This window comes from Anticarsia gemmatalis, chromosome 22 (assembly GCF_050436995.1).
Source record: "Anticarsia gemmatalis isolate Benzon Research Colony breed Stoneville strain chromosome 22, ilAntGemm2 primary, whole genome shotgun sequence".
NCBI lineage: Eukaryota > Metazoa > Arthropoda > Insecta > Lepidoptera > Erebidae > Anticarsia > Anticarsia gemmatalis.
Window position 1 is genome coordinate 6005589 of NC_134766.1, and position 23067 is coordinate 6028655.

At 38.6% G+C, this 23067-nt stretch overlaps 3 protein-coding genes across 3 annotated transcripts in view; 1 reads left to right on the top strand and 2 right to left on the bottom strand.

Annotated features, from left to right (window-relative positions):
- On the top strand, positions 1-4169 carry LOC142982716 (uncharacterized). The gene is made up of 7 exons (XM_076129368.1): positions 1-162; positions 544-796; positions 1155-1336; positions 1922-2019; positions 2396-2563; positions 3222-3340; positions 3951-4169. Exons 1-7 carry the CDS (start codon positions 78-80, stop codon positions 4084-4086), a joined length of 1041 nt encoding a protein of 346 aa, XP_075985483.1. The 5' UTR covers positions 1-77; the 3' UTR covers positions 4087-4169.
- Positions 4170-4779: 610 nt separating this feature from the next.
- On the bottom strand, positions 4780-11748 carry LOC142982637 (trypsin-1-like). Its single transcript, XM_076129245.1, has 7 exons — positions 11220-11748; positions 10273-10645; positions 8907-9088; positions 8485-8582; positions 7941-8108; positions 7182-7300; positions 4780-4984 (listed from the first exon to the last, which is right to left on the bottom strand). Exons 1-7 carry the CDS (start codon positions 11644-11646, stop codon positions 4801-4803), a joined length of 1551 nt encoding a protein of 516 aa, XP_075985360.1. The 5' UTR covers positions 11647-11748; the 3' UTR covers positions 4780-4800.
- A 1816-nt stretch (positions 11749-13564) lies between these two features.
- The window catches only part of LOC142982638 (facilitated trehalose transporter Tret1-like), a 39527-nt gene continuing 30024 nt past the window's right edge, over positions 13565-23067 (bottom strand). The window contains exons 5-9 of the mRNA XM_076129246.1: positions 21819-22025; positions 20252-20384; positions 16056-16285; positions 15314-15508; positions 13565-14541 (exon numbers count right to left, since the gene is read on the bottom strand). Coding sequence (XP_075985361.1) covers positions 14263-14541; positions 15314-15508; positions 16056-16285; positions 20252-20384; positions 21819-22025 — 1044 coding nt within the window. The 3' untranslated portion in view covers positions 13565-14262. The remainder of the gene's footprint in view (positions 14542-15313; positions 15509-16055; positions 16286-20251; positions 20385-21818; positions 22026-23067) is intronic.

Genomic DNA, 23067 nt, shown 5'->3' on the forward strand with positions numbered 1-23067 from the left:
CCTATAAGCAATAAAAATAAATGCATTTACAAGTAACAAATGTAGTGGTACTGGTTTTTTATTAATATATTTATAAGATGTGGATGTTTATTCTGTGTGCGTTGCTATGGACTTTTGTTTTAATACCTGATAGCTTTGGCAAGATATGGGAATCTGTTGAAGGTAAGTCCGTTGAAACAATTAGGGCTGCGTTTTCTAGACGGCGCACTTTTGCAGTGTGAACGAGGTGCCCTGTAGAAGCTTATTATTATTTTTATTTTCGGATATATTAGGTCGGGGAAAAAGTCTTTTCGCATTATAATATGTATGAACTTGTAATAAAATCTCTTTGGCTTCAAGAATTACAAAAGAGTAACACGGTTAATTAGGTTTCTTTCAGTGAGCTCGTGAGGTACCCAAATATCGAGCTTTTTGTGTAGAGAAAAGATTTTATTACAAGTTCATACATACTATAATGCGAAAAGACTTTTCCCCCGCCTAGTATAATCGAACACTTATTTATGAGCTGTCAAACTTGTCCTATATATATCTTTGATACATTAGAGAATGCAGAAGCAGAATACCTTCCAATCCTCTCAAACAATCGTCGGTCGTTCGACAAACCGATACTCCGCATGAAGAACCAACACGCGATCATTACGGAGAGGCACAAGGCTCTCAGGATCCGGGGCGGGAACGTGACGGACACGAAGAACTACCCGTACATGGCCGCCATTATAATCAACGGCAAGATGTGGTGCGCCGGCACGCTTGTTGATGAGAACTGGGTCGTAACCGCAGCACACTGCTTGAATTAGTAAGAATATTTGTGTTATTTTTTATTTCTTAAAAAGACAATTCCCGCATTGCTCTTGTGCCGCGGGGAGTTTTACAAACATGGAAACAACGGACACAAAGTACAACCAAAATTTTTGGATAGCACATTAATTAATTGTTTCTTGTGCGAATCGAATGCCGAATGGTAGCCATCCCCCATAGTATTATGACTGTGAAAATATGTTTGTGAAGATCTCACGGGTAAACAGTTGAACCAATTTTAGACAAACATTATTTCACCATCCAAGCGTAAGAATTCGTAGTCACAACTAGTCATGAAGGTTAAATCTTAACTTTATTCAGAGCCAGCTTCCAGTAATAAATGAACCTTCCCGCAGCGTTCTCCACGTGTCTCCCATCAGGGGTTTGGGAGGGTATGTGAAGGTACGAGTGGGCAGTGCCCGGCCTCACGAGGGAGGGAAACTTGTCGACGTGGCCGGAGCCGTCAGACATCCCAAGTTTGAAGAGGAACCTGTTCCTCATGCTGATGTTGCACTACTTAAACTAGCTGAAAAATTGCGTAAGTCCTTAAAAGAGCATAAATCCTACTAATATTATAAATGCGAAAGTTTGTGAGTATGTATGGATGTTTAATACTCTTTCACGCAAATACTACTGAATCGATTAGGATGAAATTTAGTATGTAGGTAGCTGAAGACCCAGAATAAGGCTAAGGCTACTTTTTATCCCAAAGTTGCCGAGGGATCGGGATTTTCACGGGAAGGGTTTCCACGCGGAAAAAGTCGCGGGCGGCCTCTAATGGTTAGATAGATGTACATCTCACGAATTTCTTCTGAAAGTGGAGGTCTTTCATGAAGTTGCTTGCGTGATTAGGTTATTAAGTTTTTGACTGTGGTTTAAGCTGTTTTAAATTGGATATGAGGTTGATGAGTCTATTGAACTAACGCTGGTTGCACCAGTGAGTTCATCTAATCGTGTTTTTTTGTGTTCTCGTTACTTAAAAACTTGGCAGACGCAATTAATAGCGAACTATTTTGTCAAAGACTGTAATATTTAATATAAAAAAATTTGCAATTGAAGATTCTGTAATAAATATCAAGGCCTGAAGTTACGTGTTTTGTTCTTCAAAAATGATTTGTTTCAGCTTTGGACAGATACATCAATATTCTCAAGATCTACCGGGGCTCGGAGGAGCCGTTCGCTCAGAGCTTCGTCAGTGTTAGTGGATGGGGAGCAACAAGGGTAATTGTAGCCGTTGTAGCCAATGTACAGTCAGCTCCAAAAATCGCTGAACATGTTCAATCTTTCGAAACCCTATATTTGTAGTATTGCATATTTTCTATCGAGAAAACATCTGTCGCATGGTTAGTGGTCAACCTAGTGTCAAAGTTGTTCAAGCCTTTGACGTGGCTTAACGACTGTTATCTGAATACACAATAATCGGGACCAATTTTTTACGTACCCTCCGAAGCACGGAGACGCCCTTTTCAAATACCATTTTGCGGTCATCCATCAATGGAATGACCGCGCCAAGCTTGCTTAACCCACAGATCGTTTACTGACCGGTGAGCACAACTGGCTATACGCGCCTCGTATAATAAGTGGCTACTTCTCACAGGGTACAGACACTTCCTTTAGGGAGCATACTCCCGACCTGATGGTAGCCCGGCTGAAGGTGCGCTCGCAGGGCTACTGCAAGGACGCGTACCAGCTCGTCAACGGGTTCCAGTTCACTCCTGACTTCTTCTGCGCTTCTCTCAGGAATGGCACCAGAGATGCCTGCTTGGTAACTAGTTGAATATATTTTTAATTGTCTTCCAGTGCATTGTGTGATGTGTTCACTGCTCGGTCGGACCAAAATTGATTGCAATTTTCTATTGAGAAAATCTTAGTGATACCTTAGAGTATACGTTGAAGCCACAACACTCTGTAATTTATTTTTTTTGCTTTTGACGTAAAACGTACAAACAACGGACACAAAGTACAACCAGACCCGAAACAAAAATTGTTCCGTGTGGGAATCGAACCCACGACGCAATGGTAGCGGCGTTGCGACCTAAACCACTGCGCCACGGAGGCAGTCAAAATTCTAAATACTTTTCGCAGTTGTTTGTTTATTAATGAAACTGCGGTTAAATATTGGTTAGCACTTCTTGGGCCCTTCGCCCACGGTGACTTTTTGTAGCGATGCAAACGCTACAAAAAGTCAAAACACTTCTAACGCGTGCTAGTCGCCTTTGCAACGAGCTACAGTAGCGATGCAACCGCGATTGAATCGCGTTTGCATTGCGACTGAATCTGGGCCCGTGGGTGTGCCCTCGACACAGCTAGCGACCACTTTGCGTCTGTATCAATGCGAAGCGCGAAAGCATCGCGTTTGCATCGCTACATAAAGTCGCCGTGGGCTAGGGGCCTTACGTGTAATCGTGGTATGTTGCTGTCAGTTCGACGCAGGCGCTCCGGCCGTACAACGGAACGCACTGATGGGCATCATGAGCTTCGGACCTGATCACTGCGGCCACGAGTTCCAACCAGCCGTGTTCATTAAAGCGTTTTATTTTAGGTAAGGAAAATCTAAACAATCTTTTCACCAAATTTTCGGGTGCTCAAAAACCCAGAAGCCGCGGATTACTTTATTATTTCCCCTTTTTTCACATAATTTTGCAAACATTCTTGGAGAAGAGTAGGTATAATCTCAAATTAAAGAGTTAATTAGATCCACTATGCTGGCCAATTATTAACACTGAAAGAATTTTTCAAATCGTAGTAGTAGTTCCTGAGATTAGCGCGTTCAAACAAACAAACAAACAAACTCTTCAGCTTTCTAATATTAGTATAAATTAACTGCTTCTGTGGCGCGGTCGGTAGTATCGAATCCTGGATCGGGCCAAAAGGTCTTTTCTGAGATTTTCTGTTAAGAATTTCTTAGAGATAGCCCGGAGTTGGGAAGTTGAGGCAACTCAACTTCGTCGTGTCGGTTATCCGTCCCACCAGACTATGAGAGTGAAGGAATAGAGAGTGTACCTATGTATTGTGCACACACTTGGACACTATAAACAAAGTCCTGCACAGATTTTTTGGCCAGTTTCAATGTAACTGACCGCCTTAGCCGTATATCGGCTAGGAGGACATTAAAGATTAGATTATAATTTCAACAAGGAATATGTCCGCAGAGACTTCGTTAGGACAACGATAGCGGCGTACAAGACGACTAAAGAGTTGATGAGTGCCATTGAGGAGGCGGACCCGGAGCTCGAGCCAGCCATCCGCGAACCGGTAGTGCCTGATGAAAACGACCTCATCCCGTGATACACAATCCATAAACAGCGGGATACTGAAACATTAATAAATTTTAAATCAAGTATAATTAAAATAAATCATTGGACAACTCACACGCGGTCATTTGATTCCAAACTAAGCAGAGCTTGTACAATGGTAACCCAATAACTGAAGAATATGAGTATGTTTATACTTGTAACTTATATTATGCAAGCATACCCACTAAACCACCACGTGTGCCCTCGCTTCCGCTTGGCGGTGAGCAGCGGGATAACTGCCGAAGCATGAACCACAAGCCGCATGCCTCGCGGTCCCTCACCACGGGTGATCTCAACTCTCTCTATCTCGAAATTTATCCACGTTTCGCCATTATATATATAGAAAGAGGAATATTACCTTATACTGGGCACGTTACCGAACTACGGGCTACTATTGAATATTATAATATTGTAAATATAAGTTTAAAAATAATGTTATGCTTTATATGTATGTGTGTCGTACAATTTAAGAATATTGTGGATGTCTGTAATTGGCATTTGCTACTCCCTTGTTTTAACTGCAGAAATTATTGTTCTTGTTGACGTTTATTCTGTTAACATGCCTTATAAATAAATAAATAATAATCATGTAAATGTATCGCAACTCCGCCCGGCCAGGGAATTTAATCCTCATGCTGTAGAAGCCAGGATATAAAGGAAGGGTGGAATAGAATGAAACAACACAAACAGGCAAGTACAATAACATTCAGTCATGCTTGTCATCTGGTCGAGTGACTTGCTCGTATCGTAGCGCTGCTGCCTTCACGGCCTTGTCCTCGTCTGTCTTCAGGTTCAACGGCGCCACCGTCAGCTCAGGGTCGGCGTCTCTCATCGCCTCGATCAGCTCCTTTGTCGTTTTATACGAAGATATCGTACTTTTGACAAAGTCTCTGTAACAAAAACATTAAGCTACAGTACATCATCAGCCTGGCCTTTTTTCCATCTACATATGTTGGGGTCGGCTTCCAATTTCACCGGATGCAGCAGAGTACTAGTCTTTTTCATGGAGCGATTGCCTATTACTAACCGAGTTACCTTTTTTTGCGTCAGGAACATGCATTACAGCATGTCCCGCTCCAGGGGGAGGCGAGGGTCTGTCCGGCTCTCCCGCCGGCTAGGCGGTTCGGATTTAAATTTGGGCATACCTTCTAAAAATAGGCAAGGGGGGGGCGTTTATCGTCCCGACGCCTACACACGCGTCTTGCGCGGGATGGGAGGGGAGCCGCCACCTCTTTTACGGAAATGGCTTCTACTCGCAGACCGACAATTTTCTCACCGGCCAACCGGTGAGGAGGATTCTGGAGATGTCACCACGTATAGTCGACGAGGAGAACTCATCCTTGACGTGTACGCTCGCCCAAGCGCGCCGCGCGACCCCGCGCGCGTCTCCTGGCGGCCTCGTTACTGATTTTAATCATTCGGAAACTCATCTCCTGTATGTAGTACTTGACATGGTCACTCTCATCGATGTGACTCAGGTTGATGATGGGCTTTGCGTCAACCGGCGTCATAGTACTGACTTGGTTTGGGTCGTTTTGGTTGTTCATTCCTTTTATTATACCATTTCATGTTGAAATGAGAATTTCAATTTTGCGAAATTGCCTCGACAGTAGCGAGGCCGGGGCTGGGGCTCTCTAGGCGCCGCTTCCTCGCCGCCAGGACGTGTTGGCGATGCACTGCCTTCCGCGCCTCCACTTCTTGGAGCGCTGGCAGGAACCTTCCGCTTCGAGCCTTCTCGCTCCATGTATACAGTTACGCGAGGCCCGAAGGCTTTCGTGTCCAGGTCCCACACGGCGCCACGAGGCCACTACTGAATATCGACTATGAAAATTTGTCATGGTAACATACATACACGGCATCAGGATTGTTATTCCCGATGATGTAGACAGGGGGGTCTGAAATACACTCACGTCCATTAACATTGTAAGCCTCTTTGTTATATTTATATTAGGGGACACGCGAGCGGGTTACGATTAAGAAATAATCTAATATAAAATTTTAATGGACCAAAACAGGTTGTCCGCCCTGGGGATCGAACCCGAGACCTCATGAGCAGCAGTCATGTGTACTACCGTCCAGACCACAAAAGCAGTCGTACGTGTAAACAAAATAAGGATTTCCTTAAAATACAATGTCATATAACCGAGCGTTATCAGTTGATGACGCCATTATATCCTTATTATTCTCTCTCCCTCTACTCGTCAAACCCTGTGCATTCGTCATCGCGTCTGGTTACGTTTTAGTTTTGCGTCGAGCGATAACGCAAAACGCACCCACAGTATTGAAACAACAAGTTTATGGTATCGGCACCCTATGGAACCGACTCATAACAACGTGTTTTATTTTTCCTTTGATTTTATTTATCAGTCTGTCCGTTCTTCCACAGCTAACTAACTACTGTAAAAACATAAAGATAAATTTTGACAAACCGCTTAGATATATTTTGTCCACCTCAAATGGACTTATGTTATATGACCCGCGCAACTTCGCTTGCGTCACTTAAGAGAATGGGTCAAAATTTTCCCCGTTTTTGTAACATTTTTCGTTCCTACTCCGCTCCTAATGACCGTAGCGTGATGTTATATAGCCTATAACCTTCCTCGATAAATGGGCTATCTAACACTGAAAGATTTTTTAAAATCGGACCAGTAGTTCCTGAGATTAGCGCGTTCAAACAAACAAACAAACAAACAAACAAACAAACAAACAAACTCTTCAGCTTTATTATATTAGTATAGATTTTTCGCATTCTGTAAAACCTTGCATATAACATTGCTTTTTTCTTAAAGAGATGCAAAATATCGTAGCCAATATATACTTATTCTTAAAATCACGCCTTTTTCCTATAGGAGTAGGCATAGACCAAAGAACGCCTTTGTAACAATGCCTTCAAACTTCTTACATTGAATATTTTTTTCTGGTACTCTGCTCCTATTGGTCGTAGCGTGATGATATATAGCCTATAGCCTTCCTCGATAAATGGGCTATCTAACACTGAAATATTTTTTCAAATCGGACCAGTAGTTCCTGAGATTAGCGCGTTCAAACAAACAAGCTCTTCAGCTTTATAATATTAGTATAGATTACCGGAAATAGAAGGCCTTGATGAACACGGCTGGTTGGAACTCATGGCCGCAACGTTCAGGCCCGAAGCTCATGATGCCCACTAAACTGTTCTGTTGTACCGCGGGGGCGCCTGCGTCGAACTAAAAGCAATTTCACGAGGTTACGTGTTATGCTAACTTTACGAAATATTAGGTCGGGAATAAAGTGTTTTCGCATTATGGTATGTATGAACTTGTAATAAAATTTCTTTGGCTTCAAGAATCACAAATGAGTACACGGTTTATCAGGTATCTTTCAGTGAGCTCGTGAGGTACACAAATATCGAGCTTTTTTGTGTAAAGAAAAGATTTTATTAATACATACTATAATGCGAAAAGACTTTTTCCCAGACTTAATATTATCAGTTTGTTTTATTATAGACAACTTAGGAGAGAACGATGGCATTGCACCATCCATCGTTATTATAATTATTGGTTCTAAGTATTTCCTAAATACACATAAATATAGGCTTTACTACACATGCCACTGTCAGAGGCATAAGGGTCACAGATGCAAACCGTGAATCTTGCATACAAGACTCTCTACTGATATTTTTTTTAAATACAGCTCCCGCATTAAGAATTGCTCTTGTGTCGCGGGGACTTTTACAAACATACAAACAACGGACTCGAACCCACGACCTCCTAACGCAATGGTATCGACGTGTCGAAACCACTGCACCACGGAGGCAGCCGAAAACTCTTCAGCAATAATACAACTGAAAAAAAAGCAGGTTGTTACCAAGCAAGCGTCTCTGGTTCCGTTTCTGAGTGAGGCACAAAAGAAGTCGTCGGTGAACTGGAACCCGTTGACAAGCTGATACGCGTCCACGCAGTAGTGTTGAGAGCGAACCTTTAAGCGACCAAACCTCATGTCCGGAGTGTGTTCCCTGAACGCCGTGTCTGAACCCTGGGCATGCAACGTAAGATATAGAGTAATTTTCCTCTTCGAAAGTAATAAAATTACATTCAAAATTGTTTTTTTTACGAATTACTGATAGTTTTATGAAGAAACAGTTTTAACCTTTTTTTGGACTCAAGGAATAAGCCCTCTCTCATTACGGGAGGAGATCCTTGCTCAGCAATGGGACATTTATGAGTTAAATTTATTACTTATTGATAGTTTGATGAAGAAACAGCAACTACTTCTTTAGATATGTATGTATTACATACGTACCTATGGAATTTTTTGTCAACAACCTGACGTTAGTACGTTTAGGTCGCTAGTACATTAGAATACTATACTTTAGTTTTGAAGAAAAATGTTGAAAAGTAAAATATGTTACCCTGCTAGCTCCCCATCCTGCGACCACGACGAAGCTCTGTGCGTAAGGCTCCTTAGTCCCTTGGTAAATCTTGATCAGGTCGATAAACTTGCCGAATGCTACAACACAATGCTGCTTCTGTACATTTATTCTTACGAGTTCCAACATCATTACCATTAGACACAGACACATGCTAATTATCAAAATTAGTTAACATTCTTGATTGAAGAATGAATTGAAAATATTTGAATATATGATTTAGATTGTGGCTCAGTTGGTATTGTAATCGAGGGTGATCATGAGCACGAGCAAATGTTTTCATATGAAACCAACACAATTAATAAAGGTTTATTTTAGTTTTGCAAACTTTTATCAATTGTGTTGGTTTCATATGAAGTTACCCAAATTGACCTTAGTTATAAACGACAGTGTACTATACTTACGCACATTCTCAGCTAGCTTCAACAGCGCTACGTCGGCGTGAGGTACGGGTTCCTCCTCAAACTTGGGGTGCCTCACCACGCCGGCCACGTCGATCAGCAGCCCGCCCTCGTGAGGGAAGGCACTGCCTACTCGCACCTTCACGAAATGCCCCACTGATCTCAGCGGAGACACGTGAAGTACACTACAGTAAACGTGCAAGATTAGTACTATTCATTAACCCTCTTATTCATAAAAATATATGAAGTTATGATTATAAAGTGTTTTGTTTCTTTCACTCCTTAGCGAAATGAAAAAGAGAAAACATATTATAGCAGCTTTATAACTAAATAGGTTGATAGTGTATTTATGAATAAGAGGGTAAGAGTTAATCATTTTAAAAGAGATATATTATAGTGATAGCCGACTGGTCTAAGCACCTCCCACGCAAGTGGCCAATGGCTCGAGGCAAAACACCATTGACTTTTCAGTTATAAATTTTCAAGGAAAGTCGGGATGTCTTGTCTACCTGAAAGTTCTTTAACACAGTTCTTGAAGAAATGCAAAGTCCTCACCCCTCACTTGGCCAGCGCGGTGGACTCAAGGCATGGTCCCACCCTCATTACGGGAGGAGATCCTTGCCCAGCAGTAGGACAGTAATAGGGTAAAATGTATATAATTTAAGATAACTATTAGCCTTATATAATATGCTCGGTCACTGATTCAAGCCCTTATTTATGCGGAGCGTTTAAGACGCATGATCTTTTCTCACCCTTCCTTTGTTTCACGCACGATATATTGGTACACGACTGTATAAACACAGCTATTCTCAGTAATATATTAAAGTATAGAAATTTTCGCGTTATAATAATTATTTTGCAACTATACTGTTACTATATAGTAACATACATTTTTAATAATGTACCCGACATTCAGATTGCCGTGATTTTATTAGTAGGCACTAGGAATTCCATACTTAGGATGTCAGAGGGCTTTTACAGCATTGAAGTTGAGTTTCGGCGCAGGTTACACTCGCCGTGGTCGCAAGCCAACTTACCTGCGAGCCTAAGCTGCGTCAAAACGTTAGGGATTCCAAAGTAAATGCATGTTTAGGTTAAGTCCCCTACCCTATTATGTATTATAGTCGGGCCATTTCTAACGTGCGAACCAAGTCATGTCGTTTTATCGGACTCTCTAGTTCGCACTTACACACTGCCACATTCATTTCATTCTTTTGATTATGACGTAGTTCGCACGTTTGTAACGGCCTAATTATAGTATTAAACATGCAACGCGAAGGTTTAAAAGTAATGAGTTTGCTTCTACCATGACTTCTGCAGACATTAAGACGAACAATGATGGAACACTTTGATAAAAGAACTAACTTACTAATTCAGGCAGTGAGCGGCAGTGATGACCCAGTTCTCGTCGACGAGCGCGCCGGCACACCACACCTTACCATTCACGATAATGGCAGCCACGTACGGGAAGTTCTTAGTGTCTGTCACGTTCCCGCCTTTAGTCTTTATCTTATGTTTAACAATGTACGTAGGATATCGGTCCAAGCTTCGAAGAACGCTCTTGTGACCATGACGTCTACCATCAGGGGTCTCCGGCTTAGGAACAGTTGAAGCAACTACCGGTTCCTCCTTCCCAGGACTTTCCAACCGAAAGTCTATTCGAGGCTCCATAACGTTCGATGCTTTGATAATGAAATCTATTTTTTGTGACTGGTTTGGACTTGAACCAAGTAAGTGGAAGTCTAGAAATAAATATTTTATCATTTAAATTATAAAAAATTAGAGAACTTCCGCAATAAGAATTGCTGTTGTGACTTTTACAAACTACTATTTGTGGGTCTCAAATCACAAATAATAATTGTTCCGAGTGGGAATCGAACCCATGACCTCCCGACGCAAGGGTAGCGGCGTGAAATTCCGCTCCGAAGGAAGGGGGTGAAATTATACGCGGGCAAAGTCACGGACGGAATGCTCGTAATCGATAAGATTAAGAACGCAACGCCGTGTGATGATTTATCAATTAGAATCGTCAAGTAATACGTAGTGCCAGCAGTTCTTTATTACCAACTAGCTGACCCGCGCAACTCCGCTGGCGTCACACAAGAGAGAATGGGTCAAAATTTTTCCTCGTTTTTGTAACATTTTTTACTGTAACTCTGCTCCTTTTGGTCGTAGCGTAAAACTGAAAGAATTTTTCAAATCGGACGGTTCCTGAGAATAGCGCGTTCAAATAAACAAACAAACAAACTCTTCAGCTTTATAATATTAGTATAGATTACTTGAACCACAAACCCCTTTTTTGCTCATTTCACTTACCGAGAGCAGAGATGTCACTTTCGACAGTTTCATTTACTATGTTCTTGTCCAGCATGTCGCTCTTTGGCATATTTTGTTGCGGCATATTATGTTGTGGCATATTCTGTTGTGGCATATTAAGTTGTGGCATATTTTGTTGTGGCATGTTTTGTTGCGGCATATTATATTGTGGCATATTTTGTTGAGGCATATTATATTGTGGCATATTTTGTTGTGGCATGTTCTGTTGTGGCATGTCAAGATTTGGTATGTCCACATTTGGCATGTCATCTCTTTCTATCACAAGACCTGGCATATCGTGTTCCATGCTATGAGATTGAATGTGATTGCCTGACCCGCTGCTAGATTCATCACTGTCCGAATAATCTGAACTTTTTGAAGCCAAACTAACTGATAATAACGATATGAAAAGAATACGTTTTTTCATTTTTTATTTCTTATATTTGTAAAGGACTAAAACTACATTTATTTCTATGCTTATTTTAGTCCAACTGTTTTTTTATGGCATATAGTTGTTACTTTATTGAATATTTTATTGCTCCTTTGATTGTATTGTGAAAATAAGTGTTTTACAATTTACCATGCAGGAGGTGCTAAAATGATTTACTTTTAAAACCAACACCTATGGCAGTTCGAAGTCTTGGAGGTATTCAAGATTATTTAATTATTTTTACTATTTATTTAGGTATTTCTTAAGTGTAGACTTATGGTGTATTTATCAATTCTAAAGGTCATGGCCCATTTAGTGTGAAAACTATACCTACGGCGTACAGAAATGAAATATGGCGGGTATCAAAGACAAATGATTGTACTTTTCAATGGTAACTGGCGCATTATTGTGGCTGATGGGGATCATAAAATAATAATAATAAAAAATTGTAATCTACTGTAATTGAAAACTTAACTTATAACTTGTGGTTTTAGGGGAGAGAAAATAAAATACATGTTTTTTTTTAATGTTTATTCAGCTTCATCAATATCTATTACATTGTCCAAGAAAGCAGCAGGTGTATCAATATTTTCTTGATGTCTGGCCCAGGATAAAAAGTATACTACGCTTGCAATATGGGCACAACTTCCTATAGTGCGGCGGCCGTGAATACATGAACAGTAGTATCCCTCGATACTCTCTCGACCATGTCGTGTTGGATTCACCAAAACATAAGTATAATATTGTTTACTCCTGACATGTCGAGACTGACCGTAGCAAACTCGTTGTTTGCTTTTAAATGATGAGTGTGATGATCATATTTTTATTTAACAAAACAATGGCAAAGTAAGTCTGTTTGTTTCATTTTCAAGTTTAAACCACTGAACCGATTTTGATTAAATTGCAGTGTAGAGATATACATATTAGATTTGGGGACTGACATAGTACCTATACTTTTAATCCTAATGACATGTTTCCATGGGATAAAATAATTTACCGACGGGCGAAACCGTTTGTGCAGCTAATTATTTTCCAATTTTTAGGGGTCTTCTGAACGATCTCTCCATGGAATATTTTTTTTATTTTTACATATAATGAAAAGTGGGTTATACCTGCAGTATTTACCACCATTTCCGTTTATGTACAAAAACATTTTTGAACCGGGTCGGATTATGGGCCATGACCTTTATGTACATGAGTACGTATTTCTAAGTATTTAAGTATGTTTATCAGTTACCAGTCTTACCGATGGGTATCGTGTTATCCAGGTCAGTCACTCCAAGAAAATATTGCTATTCAGCTGTATCCGGAGAGACTGGAAGCCGACTCCAACATAGTTGAAAGAAAGGCTAGACTGAAATATCGAATGACGGTGTGTGAGTTGTCCTGTGATCTTTCTTTATTACGAACCGTAGAAAGTAATAATTCTTCAGAATAAGTCTAAAGTTTTCACCTGACATGGTTCTTCTTCTTATCGTATGGTTAGTGGTCAACCTAGTGTCAAAGTTGTTAAAGCCGCCCGAAGGCTTTTGAAGTGACTTAACGACTGTTATCTGAGTAGACAACAACCGGGACCGACTTTTTACGTGTCCTCCGAAACACGGAGACGCCCAGCTCAATACCACTATGCGGTCACCCATCTATAGAATGACCGCGCTAACAGTTGCTTAACCCACAGATCGTTTACCGACCGGTGAGCGCAACTGCCATGGTGATGATGTTGATGATGATGATGATGTAATAAAATAAAAAACAGAAGATGTTTGTTATAAATTATTATTTTTAAAGTCATCGAGACATCTTATTTCTAATAATACCAGTGTACTAAACAATAATAATTCGTCAGTAATATCACAATCGGTTGAGAGGCACTTCACAACATTTCTGCGCACAACATTAGGCTTTATCTTTAAACAAATAAGATTGAAAATTGTTCCGCAGAAATATTCTTGAGGAAACTTGTCGGGTGTTATGAGATTCTATATGAATACGTCGTTTCGGTATTTCATATAGTAATTATATAATTATAACAATTTAAATTTTACTCATGGCCTTTTATTCTCGACAATGGAAAAACTAGCCCTAAAGTTTCATTTAGTTCATTCAAATAGTTGCCAAATTCTATGCACAGTTACAATCACATATTATCTGTATTATTAAAACTTGTCCGAAACATTAAAAAGAAACTAATTTTAGTATATAATTTTGTTCTATTTATCAGTTTTACAACTAATGAACGAGTCTCGGATAGCTTCCCATAGAATTTTGTCAGTTATTATACTCTGTCACTTTATGTATCGGGTACGAAATCTGACACTTATTCTTCCCAAGAAACTGGCCGTTAAATGTCCTTTCATTTATATATAATTTGTTCTTCATTCACTATCAAACAAACGCAAGTATTTCTAGCAAAGTAACATATTTTTATCTAAAAATATTTTTTTGTTTTGTCACCTTAGATCTTACAAAAACTGAAGTATACCTCTTTCAGCACCAACTTTTCAGCACTTTATTATATAGTTTTAGTTAAACCATAGATGCTATAAAAATTGTTGTTGAAAGATGAATACTCCAAAAAACAACCCGGCAAGTTTCGTAAAATAAACATCAAAATTACAATCGACTAATTTCTTTCCCCATTTCCATGTCGTCTTTCCTCTTCTCTTTCTTTCTGCTGTCGGACAGAAGAGCGTATATTTCTTCTACTGTCTTGTCTTTTGTTTCTGGGACCCACATGACAGTGTAGAAGGTCCCTAGGAAGCAGACGAAGGAAAACATGATGAAGACCCAATGGATCCCTAGGAGTTTGAGGAGAGGATCGTAGGCTTTCGTTTGGAGGAAGTCGCTGAGAGCGTCGACTGAACTTACGAATGATGTCACCATGCCGCGATGCTGAAAGAAGAAAGAATATTGTTAGTTCATGTTGTCTGATTGCAAACTGCTCCTATGGTTGGAACGGTAGTGTATGCTACGAGGTTTCCGATTCGAAAATTCTACAAATTACAGATTCGGTATCAAATTACAGTATACGCTACTTAAAATCTCACAAATGTTTTTATTTCTAGTGTTGATGCATTTTATAAAACTTTGCTTAAACCTTCGGGTAGTTCAGTGATGTTAACTATGTATGTAAACTAAGTTCAAAACAAGCAATTTTCGCCCACTATCAACATCAGAAAATAATCAGCACCCCTAGCGTGATATTAAGAAACTAATTTATGTAATCGGTAAATCCAAACCAGTTATTTCTTTTAACAAACTGGTTTCATCTCGAAGAGGAAAAACGATGAGACTTTCCTTAATACATAAAATTTAACTGTTTTATTAACACCTGGGTTTTTCACTTATTAGTTCTTAACTAAGTACAGGAAATTGTTTACATGTATACGTATTGCAAGTGATATTGAACACTATAAAAGCGATGTAAAAAAGAAGTCTTTGCGTGTTCGGTCCCCGGGTCGGGCTAACTTCTAATGAGATTTTCAATTGATATTACAAAATTTTTAATTGTAGCCCCGTGTCTAGAAATATGTTCGATATATGGTTTGCATTGCACTGGACTAACATGGCAAATCGTGGATGTATTCATACATTCTCTATCTACTGTTTTGGTACTATGTACAGTAACATCCTACAGCACTCTCTACAAACAAATATTTCTCACCTGGAAACTGAAGAGCTCAGAGGTAATAACGTAAGGTACAGGCTGATACCCTGCAGCATCAGAGAAGATGCACAGGCACATGGCGAGGACCGGCAGCCAGCCCGGCAGCCATATGTTCATAGACGTGATGTAGAACCATCCGCCTAGAGCCAGCATTGATAGACCTGTCGCGAATGATGTACCAGCTAGCAGCCACTGGAAGGAAAGGGAGAAAATGTAGCAGGAATTTAAAATAATTAGAAGATTTTTAATGTGATGCGGTTATAGTGTGGCATAAATTTTAGTTTTTGATTCCAGTGGTTGTGGGTTAGAACCAAAAGCTGCAATCAATGAATTTAAGAAATGATGATATCTATATATACATTACACATCGATATATAAAAAAATCGCTTAATGTGTTGATAAGGGTAAAACTGGAGAACAGGACGATCGGCTTACTTTTAATATGTGTGCATAAATATAAAAAGTAAGCCAAATTGGTCGTCCTGAGTCGTCGTCGTACATACATTCAATAAAAAAATCGCCAAATGAGCTGGAAACCAATTGACCTAACTTTTAACACGCGGAAGAAAATATTGAAAAAGAAAAACTAAAAAGTTGTAAGAAAGTAGTAAAAACTAATATCAATTTATTAAGCCCTCGAGTCGCACTTAGCCAGCACGCTGTACTTGAAGGTATAAGACAACTCGGTAGCGGGACACTAACAGCAATTTATATTCGAATAGTCAAAGACGTTTCTTACCTTTCTTCCAGTCTTCTCCACAATACAGCTAGCAACAACAGATCCCAGCATCTGTATGACTCCCACCACGATGGTCTGCTTGTTGGGGCTGAGCTTCAGGTTGATGGACTGCGAGGCCTGCTCGAAGATGGAGCCCGCGTACATCAGCACCACCAGGTACCCACATGTCTCTTGAGATAACATCACGTTGAGCGAGATGCGGAACGCTTTGAATGTCGTCTTGTCTTGTACTGCAAAGAAAATATGTTTTGTATAATTTGGAAATAATTATCAAGTGAATTATAAATGAAATCATATCTCTTTATAGCAGTGTAGCCGAGTGGTATAAGTTGATAACTCCCACGCAAGTGGTCGCAGGTTCGAATCCGAGGCAACACACCAATGACTTTTCGAAGTTATGTGTGTATTAGAAATAATTATCACATGCTCATGGTGAAGGAAAACATCGTGAGGAAACCTTGCAGGCCTAAAAAATTGTTTAATACGTTTATTGAGGACATGCAAAGTCCCCATTCCGCACTTGGCCAGCGTGGTGGACGCGAGGCCTAACTTTTCACTACACTTTTTATTATGGGAAATCTTTTAGCGAATTCCTAAAGTTAGAAAGGTTCTACTAATAAAATGACGTCTAAATTTGGAATTTCAATATTATCCTTATTCGATCTGTGCAACATGATTTTAAGAATGACGTGTTTGCAAAACAACATAATAAAAATACACTGGTGATTAATTTCGAGGAACTAAACAAATTAATTATGTATTACAATTTTACAAGCATAGTTGTTATAATAATACCTATATTTTATTGGAAGTTATGAGAACAATTTTGTACATGAATTGTTTGTATTTTTAATTGGCCAATTTAGTAAGAATTTGTAGCGAATAATAGCTTTGTTGGGGAAGTCCTATGTAATTGTATAACAATAACATACTACTAATAAATACTTATTACTATAATTATGATGGAATAAGTATACCTAGCTTATTAAAAAATAGTTTCGTTTTGTTTAGTTAAATGAACTATAATGTGTGATTTGAGCTTTAGTACGTTTTACTTCTACATTCGCTGCTATTAACGGGAGTTCGAGATTAAAAATGTACTGCAAAGTTAGTTTCTACGGCCCTCGCTTGAGGCGCCAGCGAAACTTATTTTTTGGGCCCATGAACGATTTTCTTAATAGTTATAACTTCTTGATAATTAGCTGGTTGTCAATAGCCATTGATGATAGAGAATAGAATTACAGATGTTTGAATCCCGTCTCGATTCAAGAGAAGAGTTTTTGTTTAGCAATTGATACCATTCTTGTGCCACTTATTTTCTTTTCTGCCATAAATCAAGCCAAATATTCATCTGTAAGTAGCTGTAAAACTAATTTATGACTCCAATTAACAAAATGCACAAATAAGCCGTATTTTTTGCAACCAACCAGTTTGAAGAATAAAACGCAAATTATACATGGCAGCCGGTTTTTGATGCGTTTTTATTTTTTTCGATTCAAATTCAGAACCAATGACGCGGGTCCCGATGACGATATAATGCTATGACGATATTTGGACTGTTTGTAAATATATTTGACGTAAAAGTTTGTTTATATGAGAATTAATTTCTTTTCGTCTCCGTTAATAAGATTTAGAACATCATGGGAGACATTTTTTTCCGGTTTAGCTGACTTTTGCGTATAAGCTTAGATATTAAAAATGCAAATCTGTTCAATTTATAATCTAGAATTAGGTACTTTTTCGCAACCAACATTTTATTATTATTACTTGGGTTTTGTGGTTTTTATTGTTTAAGTAGTATATGTATAACTTACTTGTAGATATCTAAAAAACAAATCATCATCTAGCTTAGTACAGACCTACCTACTGCATTTAAAAGGTAACGATTAAAGTCTAAAAAAGCAATGAAACTTTGATAAAATTCTAAGAAACATCGGCATTCTAAGTCGCAGACAACAGTTTTACAGATATAATTATTGTAAAAAAAGCAAGTCAAAATCGTCGTTTGAAAACACGTGCATTTTAGATGAATAATAAAAAATACGATCCACCGCAACACATGTCCTGGCCACTCATAACTAATAGGATTTTCCACAAGATGACGAATATTAAAAATATACAGTTTTAAACTTTTTAACACCTATTTTTTGTTTGAACGTAGCCTTGTATACACGTGTCTGTCTGTTTTTGTAGCAGAACATTGCGAATTAGACAAGTACGAGAGGTCCCTGACTTTTGAAGTGATGACTGAATACAACTTTTGATAACTGATGTCGAAAATTCTACAATTGACAGGATGTATAGATCACAAATAAAAAATAATAATTTAACAGTGCGAAGTAAGGAAGTTTTTAATTATAATATTAAACCGGTGACGGGGTTAACAGTTAGGCCTTTTATAGAAAATTACTTCTAAAAAATGCCTTTCAATTCAAGTTCAAGTGATCAAGGCTCGAATCGAGTCATTAATTTTATAAAAATCTCTTAAGAGGTTTTCGACTGGCGTAATTGACAGACAGGCAAACAAACTTACGCATTTATAATATTAAATTTGAACATTAATGCTTTTTTACATGTATTTTACTATGATAATTATTCTCCATTTATCGTAAAAGTTATGATTTGGGAAACGTTTGAAATATTTACGTTTCTATACCAGGAAGTAAAGAAAGTTTTGTCACAAAATAATCCAGTATTTTATGAGTACAAATCTTCGTATTTCTTAAGTAAATACAGGTAAAGCGTTGCAAATCCAGTCGGACGACAACGAGTCGCGGGTCCCGTTTTATTCTTATTTAAATGACTCCACATGAAATATTATACGCCGCGGGAGATACAATGTACACTACACAGACTGCGCAAGTCATTTTAACTTAAGGCTGCTCTCCATTTTGATAAAGTATTTTTAGATTTGTATTTACTGTATATTTTTTAAATAAATATTATTTGACAACCCACACACGGTCATTTGATTCCAATACTATGGTTACCAAATAACTGATAAACATAGGTACTTATATACTTTTAAATATATACTTATTTAGATAAATTGACAACCAGGCTTAGAACAAATCGTGCTCATCACACAAAGATTTATCCCGGGTGGGATTCGAACCCACCACACGCGGCGCTACGGTTATTGCGGCAATTTGACCGCTTAATAAACCACTGCGCCAAACGAGTAGTTAAAGTTAGTTAGTTAGTTATAGAAATGACTAGCTTTTGGCTAACAATTTCGTCCTCGTAAAAAGTTTTTTAGTAGTAAGAAAAATGCTTTCCATTCATTATCCAGGTTGATTAGCACGTGTAGGTATCTGTTTTCAGTCTAGTTGTTAATTTTTTCTATAGGAATATGTATTTAGAAGTTAAAAGTATGTTTGTCAGGTTTTGGTTACCATAGCACAAGCTCTAGTTTGGAATCAAATGGCCTTGGGTGAATTCTCCAATCATATTTTATTTTTTTGATGCAAAGCCTATACTCGCACTTGGCGAGGTGGACTCAAGGCCTAACCCCTCGTTCGGGAGACCCTTGCCAAGCATTGGAACTGTCATTAGTTAAAAAAATAAATAGTGATATAATGCTGGTACATTCTCGCATGCCACCCCTAAAGGCAGGTACTGAGTAAATACAGGCCGTTCGGTGAGAGCAATTCTTGGAAGTGCAAAGCCGCCCGACGGCTTGACACGTCACCTTGTAACTATAATTAAAACTGTGTGGGTCTACCCGCTTAATGAACAGGGCCTATTTCGAGCCTACTAGTACTATTCTAGTTAGTTTATGTTGGTGATTACCAGCGAGTATGGTGGTTGTATTTATGCTCAAGTTTTATCTTAAAGAAAGGTATTTTACAGAGATATCCGGTAGTATTTATTTGAAGCAAGACCATAAAGTACTGTTTTATGAATAAAATTGTAAAAACGCGAAGGAAAGGCCGTCTAAACTATGACTAGAAAAAAGCAAAGAACATATTTACTACCCTATAGATGCTTATAATAATGATGAAAACGAAAGTAAAGATGTTTAGATGGATAATTGTAACTTTATCACGCTAAAACGACTTTTCGAATTTCGGTGAAATGTGAGACACAGATGAGTTTACAATCTGGATTAACACATATAATACTTTTCACGCGTGCGAAGTCACAGGCGGTTGGTCATCCATGAAATCCACGCAGTAGTGAGAATTAATTCTTACCTATGCTCTTCCACGTGGCTTTCTTCATACTCCTGGCTTGTTCTTCTTCTCTCTCCATCTGCTGTATGGCTTCCTCCAGGTCTTTGTCATCGGTCGTGGTGTTTCGAAGCCACGCTAGAGCTGCCCTTGCCTCCTGTAAACACCAATTAAGTTTATTCATTGATTACATTACTTTTGAAGATAGTAGCTAGATTTCTTATACTCGGTACAATTGATTAGCTAATTGAATATTGCCTAAAAACATAGAAATTGCTAGGAGAGGCTGGCCAGCTAGGTATATCTATCGGTTAAAGCAATTCCGTATTGATCGTGTCATAAAATCTTTTGGTGGATATTAGGCCGCTATGGATGAATATTAAAGTGTAATAAACAAAATGTATTCGTATGAACTGAGAACTGGCTTTGCAGAAGGAGGTGAAAGTTGATAAAAATGTGCCCTTTTGAATAATTGTAGACACTCGCAAAGACTGCAATCTTGTAGTCACAAAGAAATTATTACATCCATGGCACATGACAAGTATGTTTCAATTCTTAACAGTTATTCGTTTCCCAAACACAAAATGTAATTTAAGAGAGGTATAAACGTCTAACCTTACGATGATCTTGCAGATAAAAAAGTACGAAGAACCACAAAAAATATGTTACATGCGCGCATCGGTATAGAATGTTGCAAAGGTCATAACATGGTCTGAATGAGTGATCATTTTAACACAAACGCTAAGTAATTATACGAACAAAGTGTAATGTATGAAAAGAGTCAAGATTAAAGTTCATTGTTTCTTTACTTTTTTGATAAAAAATCTTTCTTCTGGCTGTAAATTTAAGATGCATTTAGTAGTATATAAGTATGTTTATCACTTATTTAGTTTCCATAGTACTAGCTTTGCTCAGTTTGGAATAAGATGACTGTGTGTGAGTGGTCCAATGATGTTTATTTATCATTTTAAAGGATACTAAAGTACTTAGTACAAAACATTTGAATTCTAAAATGGAGACTCTAAGTTATTAAAATTGTATAGTGGTGTTATAAATGGTTTTTAAGGTTGGTTAACACCCGGCGCTCCTTGTCTGCAAGTGATTTAGGGATGCCGAGAAGTACTGATGCATGCGAAGGCATAGTAAGGCATTTAATTATATGTATTTTAACCGCAAAGATATATTTCACTCAAGGTGGCTGCGTTAACAAGCAGGTATACGGATTATGTGTCAAAAGAACCGGTACATGTCTGCTCGCTTGGCATTTCCTGGGCCGGGGAAATTACCGGAAAATATAATACACGAAGTCCTTAAAGTTATTATTTACACCTTATTGATAATGACTTGTGTTTTATGCTGTTTAATTCATTAAATATTCATAGAGTGTATTCATGTAGTGTTTGGTGAAAGGACCAAGAGCGTAGAGGTAATTATAATATTTCAATGCTTTCTTTAGAGCTTTTATAGTTTGCCTTTCTAGGTAAAGCTTACGATATATATCTTTTAACCGTTTTTTTCGCCGTCATAATAACTCCTTTCAAGCATTTCATCAGATAATATAAGAATGGTAAAAATAGTACAAAATTCTTACCTGAATTTTCCCCTGTTTGACCAAGAACACAGGCGTCTCGGGCATGGCCATGAACGCTAATAGGAACACTACAGGGACAGCGGTGCAGATCCAGAGTACTGTGGTAAAGGACAGCACGTCTCCGGCCACGTAGACCACCAGGTAGCCGAGGTTCTGAGACAGGATGAACAGGGAGCCAAGAGCACCGCGGATGTTGTCTGAGGCTATCTGTTGAAAAGAAGAAGCTTGAAAAATCTTGGTAATATTGATGGTTGGTCGCTTTGTTATTCAGGGATATACAGCATTAATCATATTATTAGATCGTCATCTCATCTATACTTATATTATAAAGCTGAAGAGTTTGTTTGTTTGAACGCGCTAACCTCAGTAACTACTGTTTCGAAATGAAAAATTATTTTTGTGTTGAATAGACAATTTATCGAGGAAGGCTTTAGGCTATATAACATCACGTTACGGCTATAAGGAACGGAGTAGCAACAAAAAATGTTACAAAAACAGGGAAAATTATGACCCATTCTCTCTTATATGTGACGCAAGCGAAGTTGCGCGGGTCAGCTATAATTAATAGAGAGCCTTATATGCAGGGTTTGCGGCTAACGGAGGTATACTAAATTTAGAAGTTAGTACATCAATGATGCAGGCTTATAGTACAGTCGTCTTGAGTGCCTCTAGCTAGTTGAGTTAACCGTTGGGTAAACAATCAGGGAGTTAAGTCATTTATGCGCAACCATTTCGTAGATGGGCCGTTTTGTGGTATTTGAGCTGAGTGTCACCGTGCTTCAGAGGGCTTGTAAAATCTTGGTCCTGGTTGTTGTCTATTACGACAATAGTCGTTAAGCCACGTAAATAAGCAAGACTTGAACAATTTTTACTTTTTGACCCTGGTTTGACCTCTAGATTCGTGTCATTCTATTAATTTATCACTTAATCAAGCCATCATGGAATGCATACAAAATTTATTTAGAGTTTCTATACCTAAAACAATTGGGGTACAATCAGTTATTTTGGGTGATGATGGTACCCCATTCATGAGCTGAATGCAACGGAATCACGGACTCGTGGGCAGGTTTATATCAGATCGGTGTAGTCACACATGGAACGAATATGAACAAATAGGGCGAATGTGGACAAACGGGACGATTGTAGATAAACGGGGCTGTTCAGTAACAAAGTTACTTTTAAAACACCGACCAAGTGTGAATCGAATATGTTTGCCAAGGGTTATCTCATAACAAATAATCACGTTTGT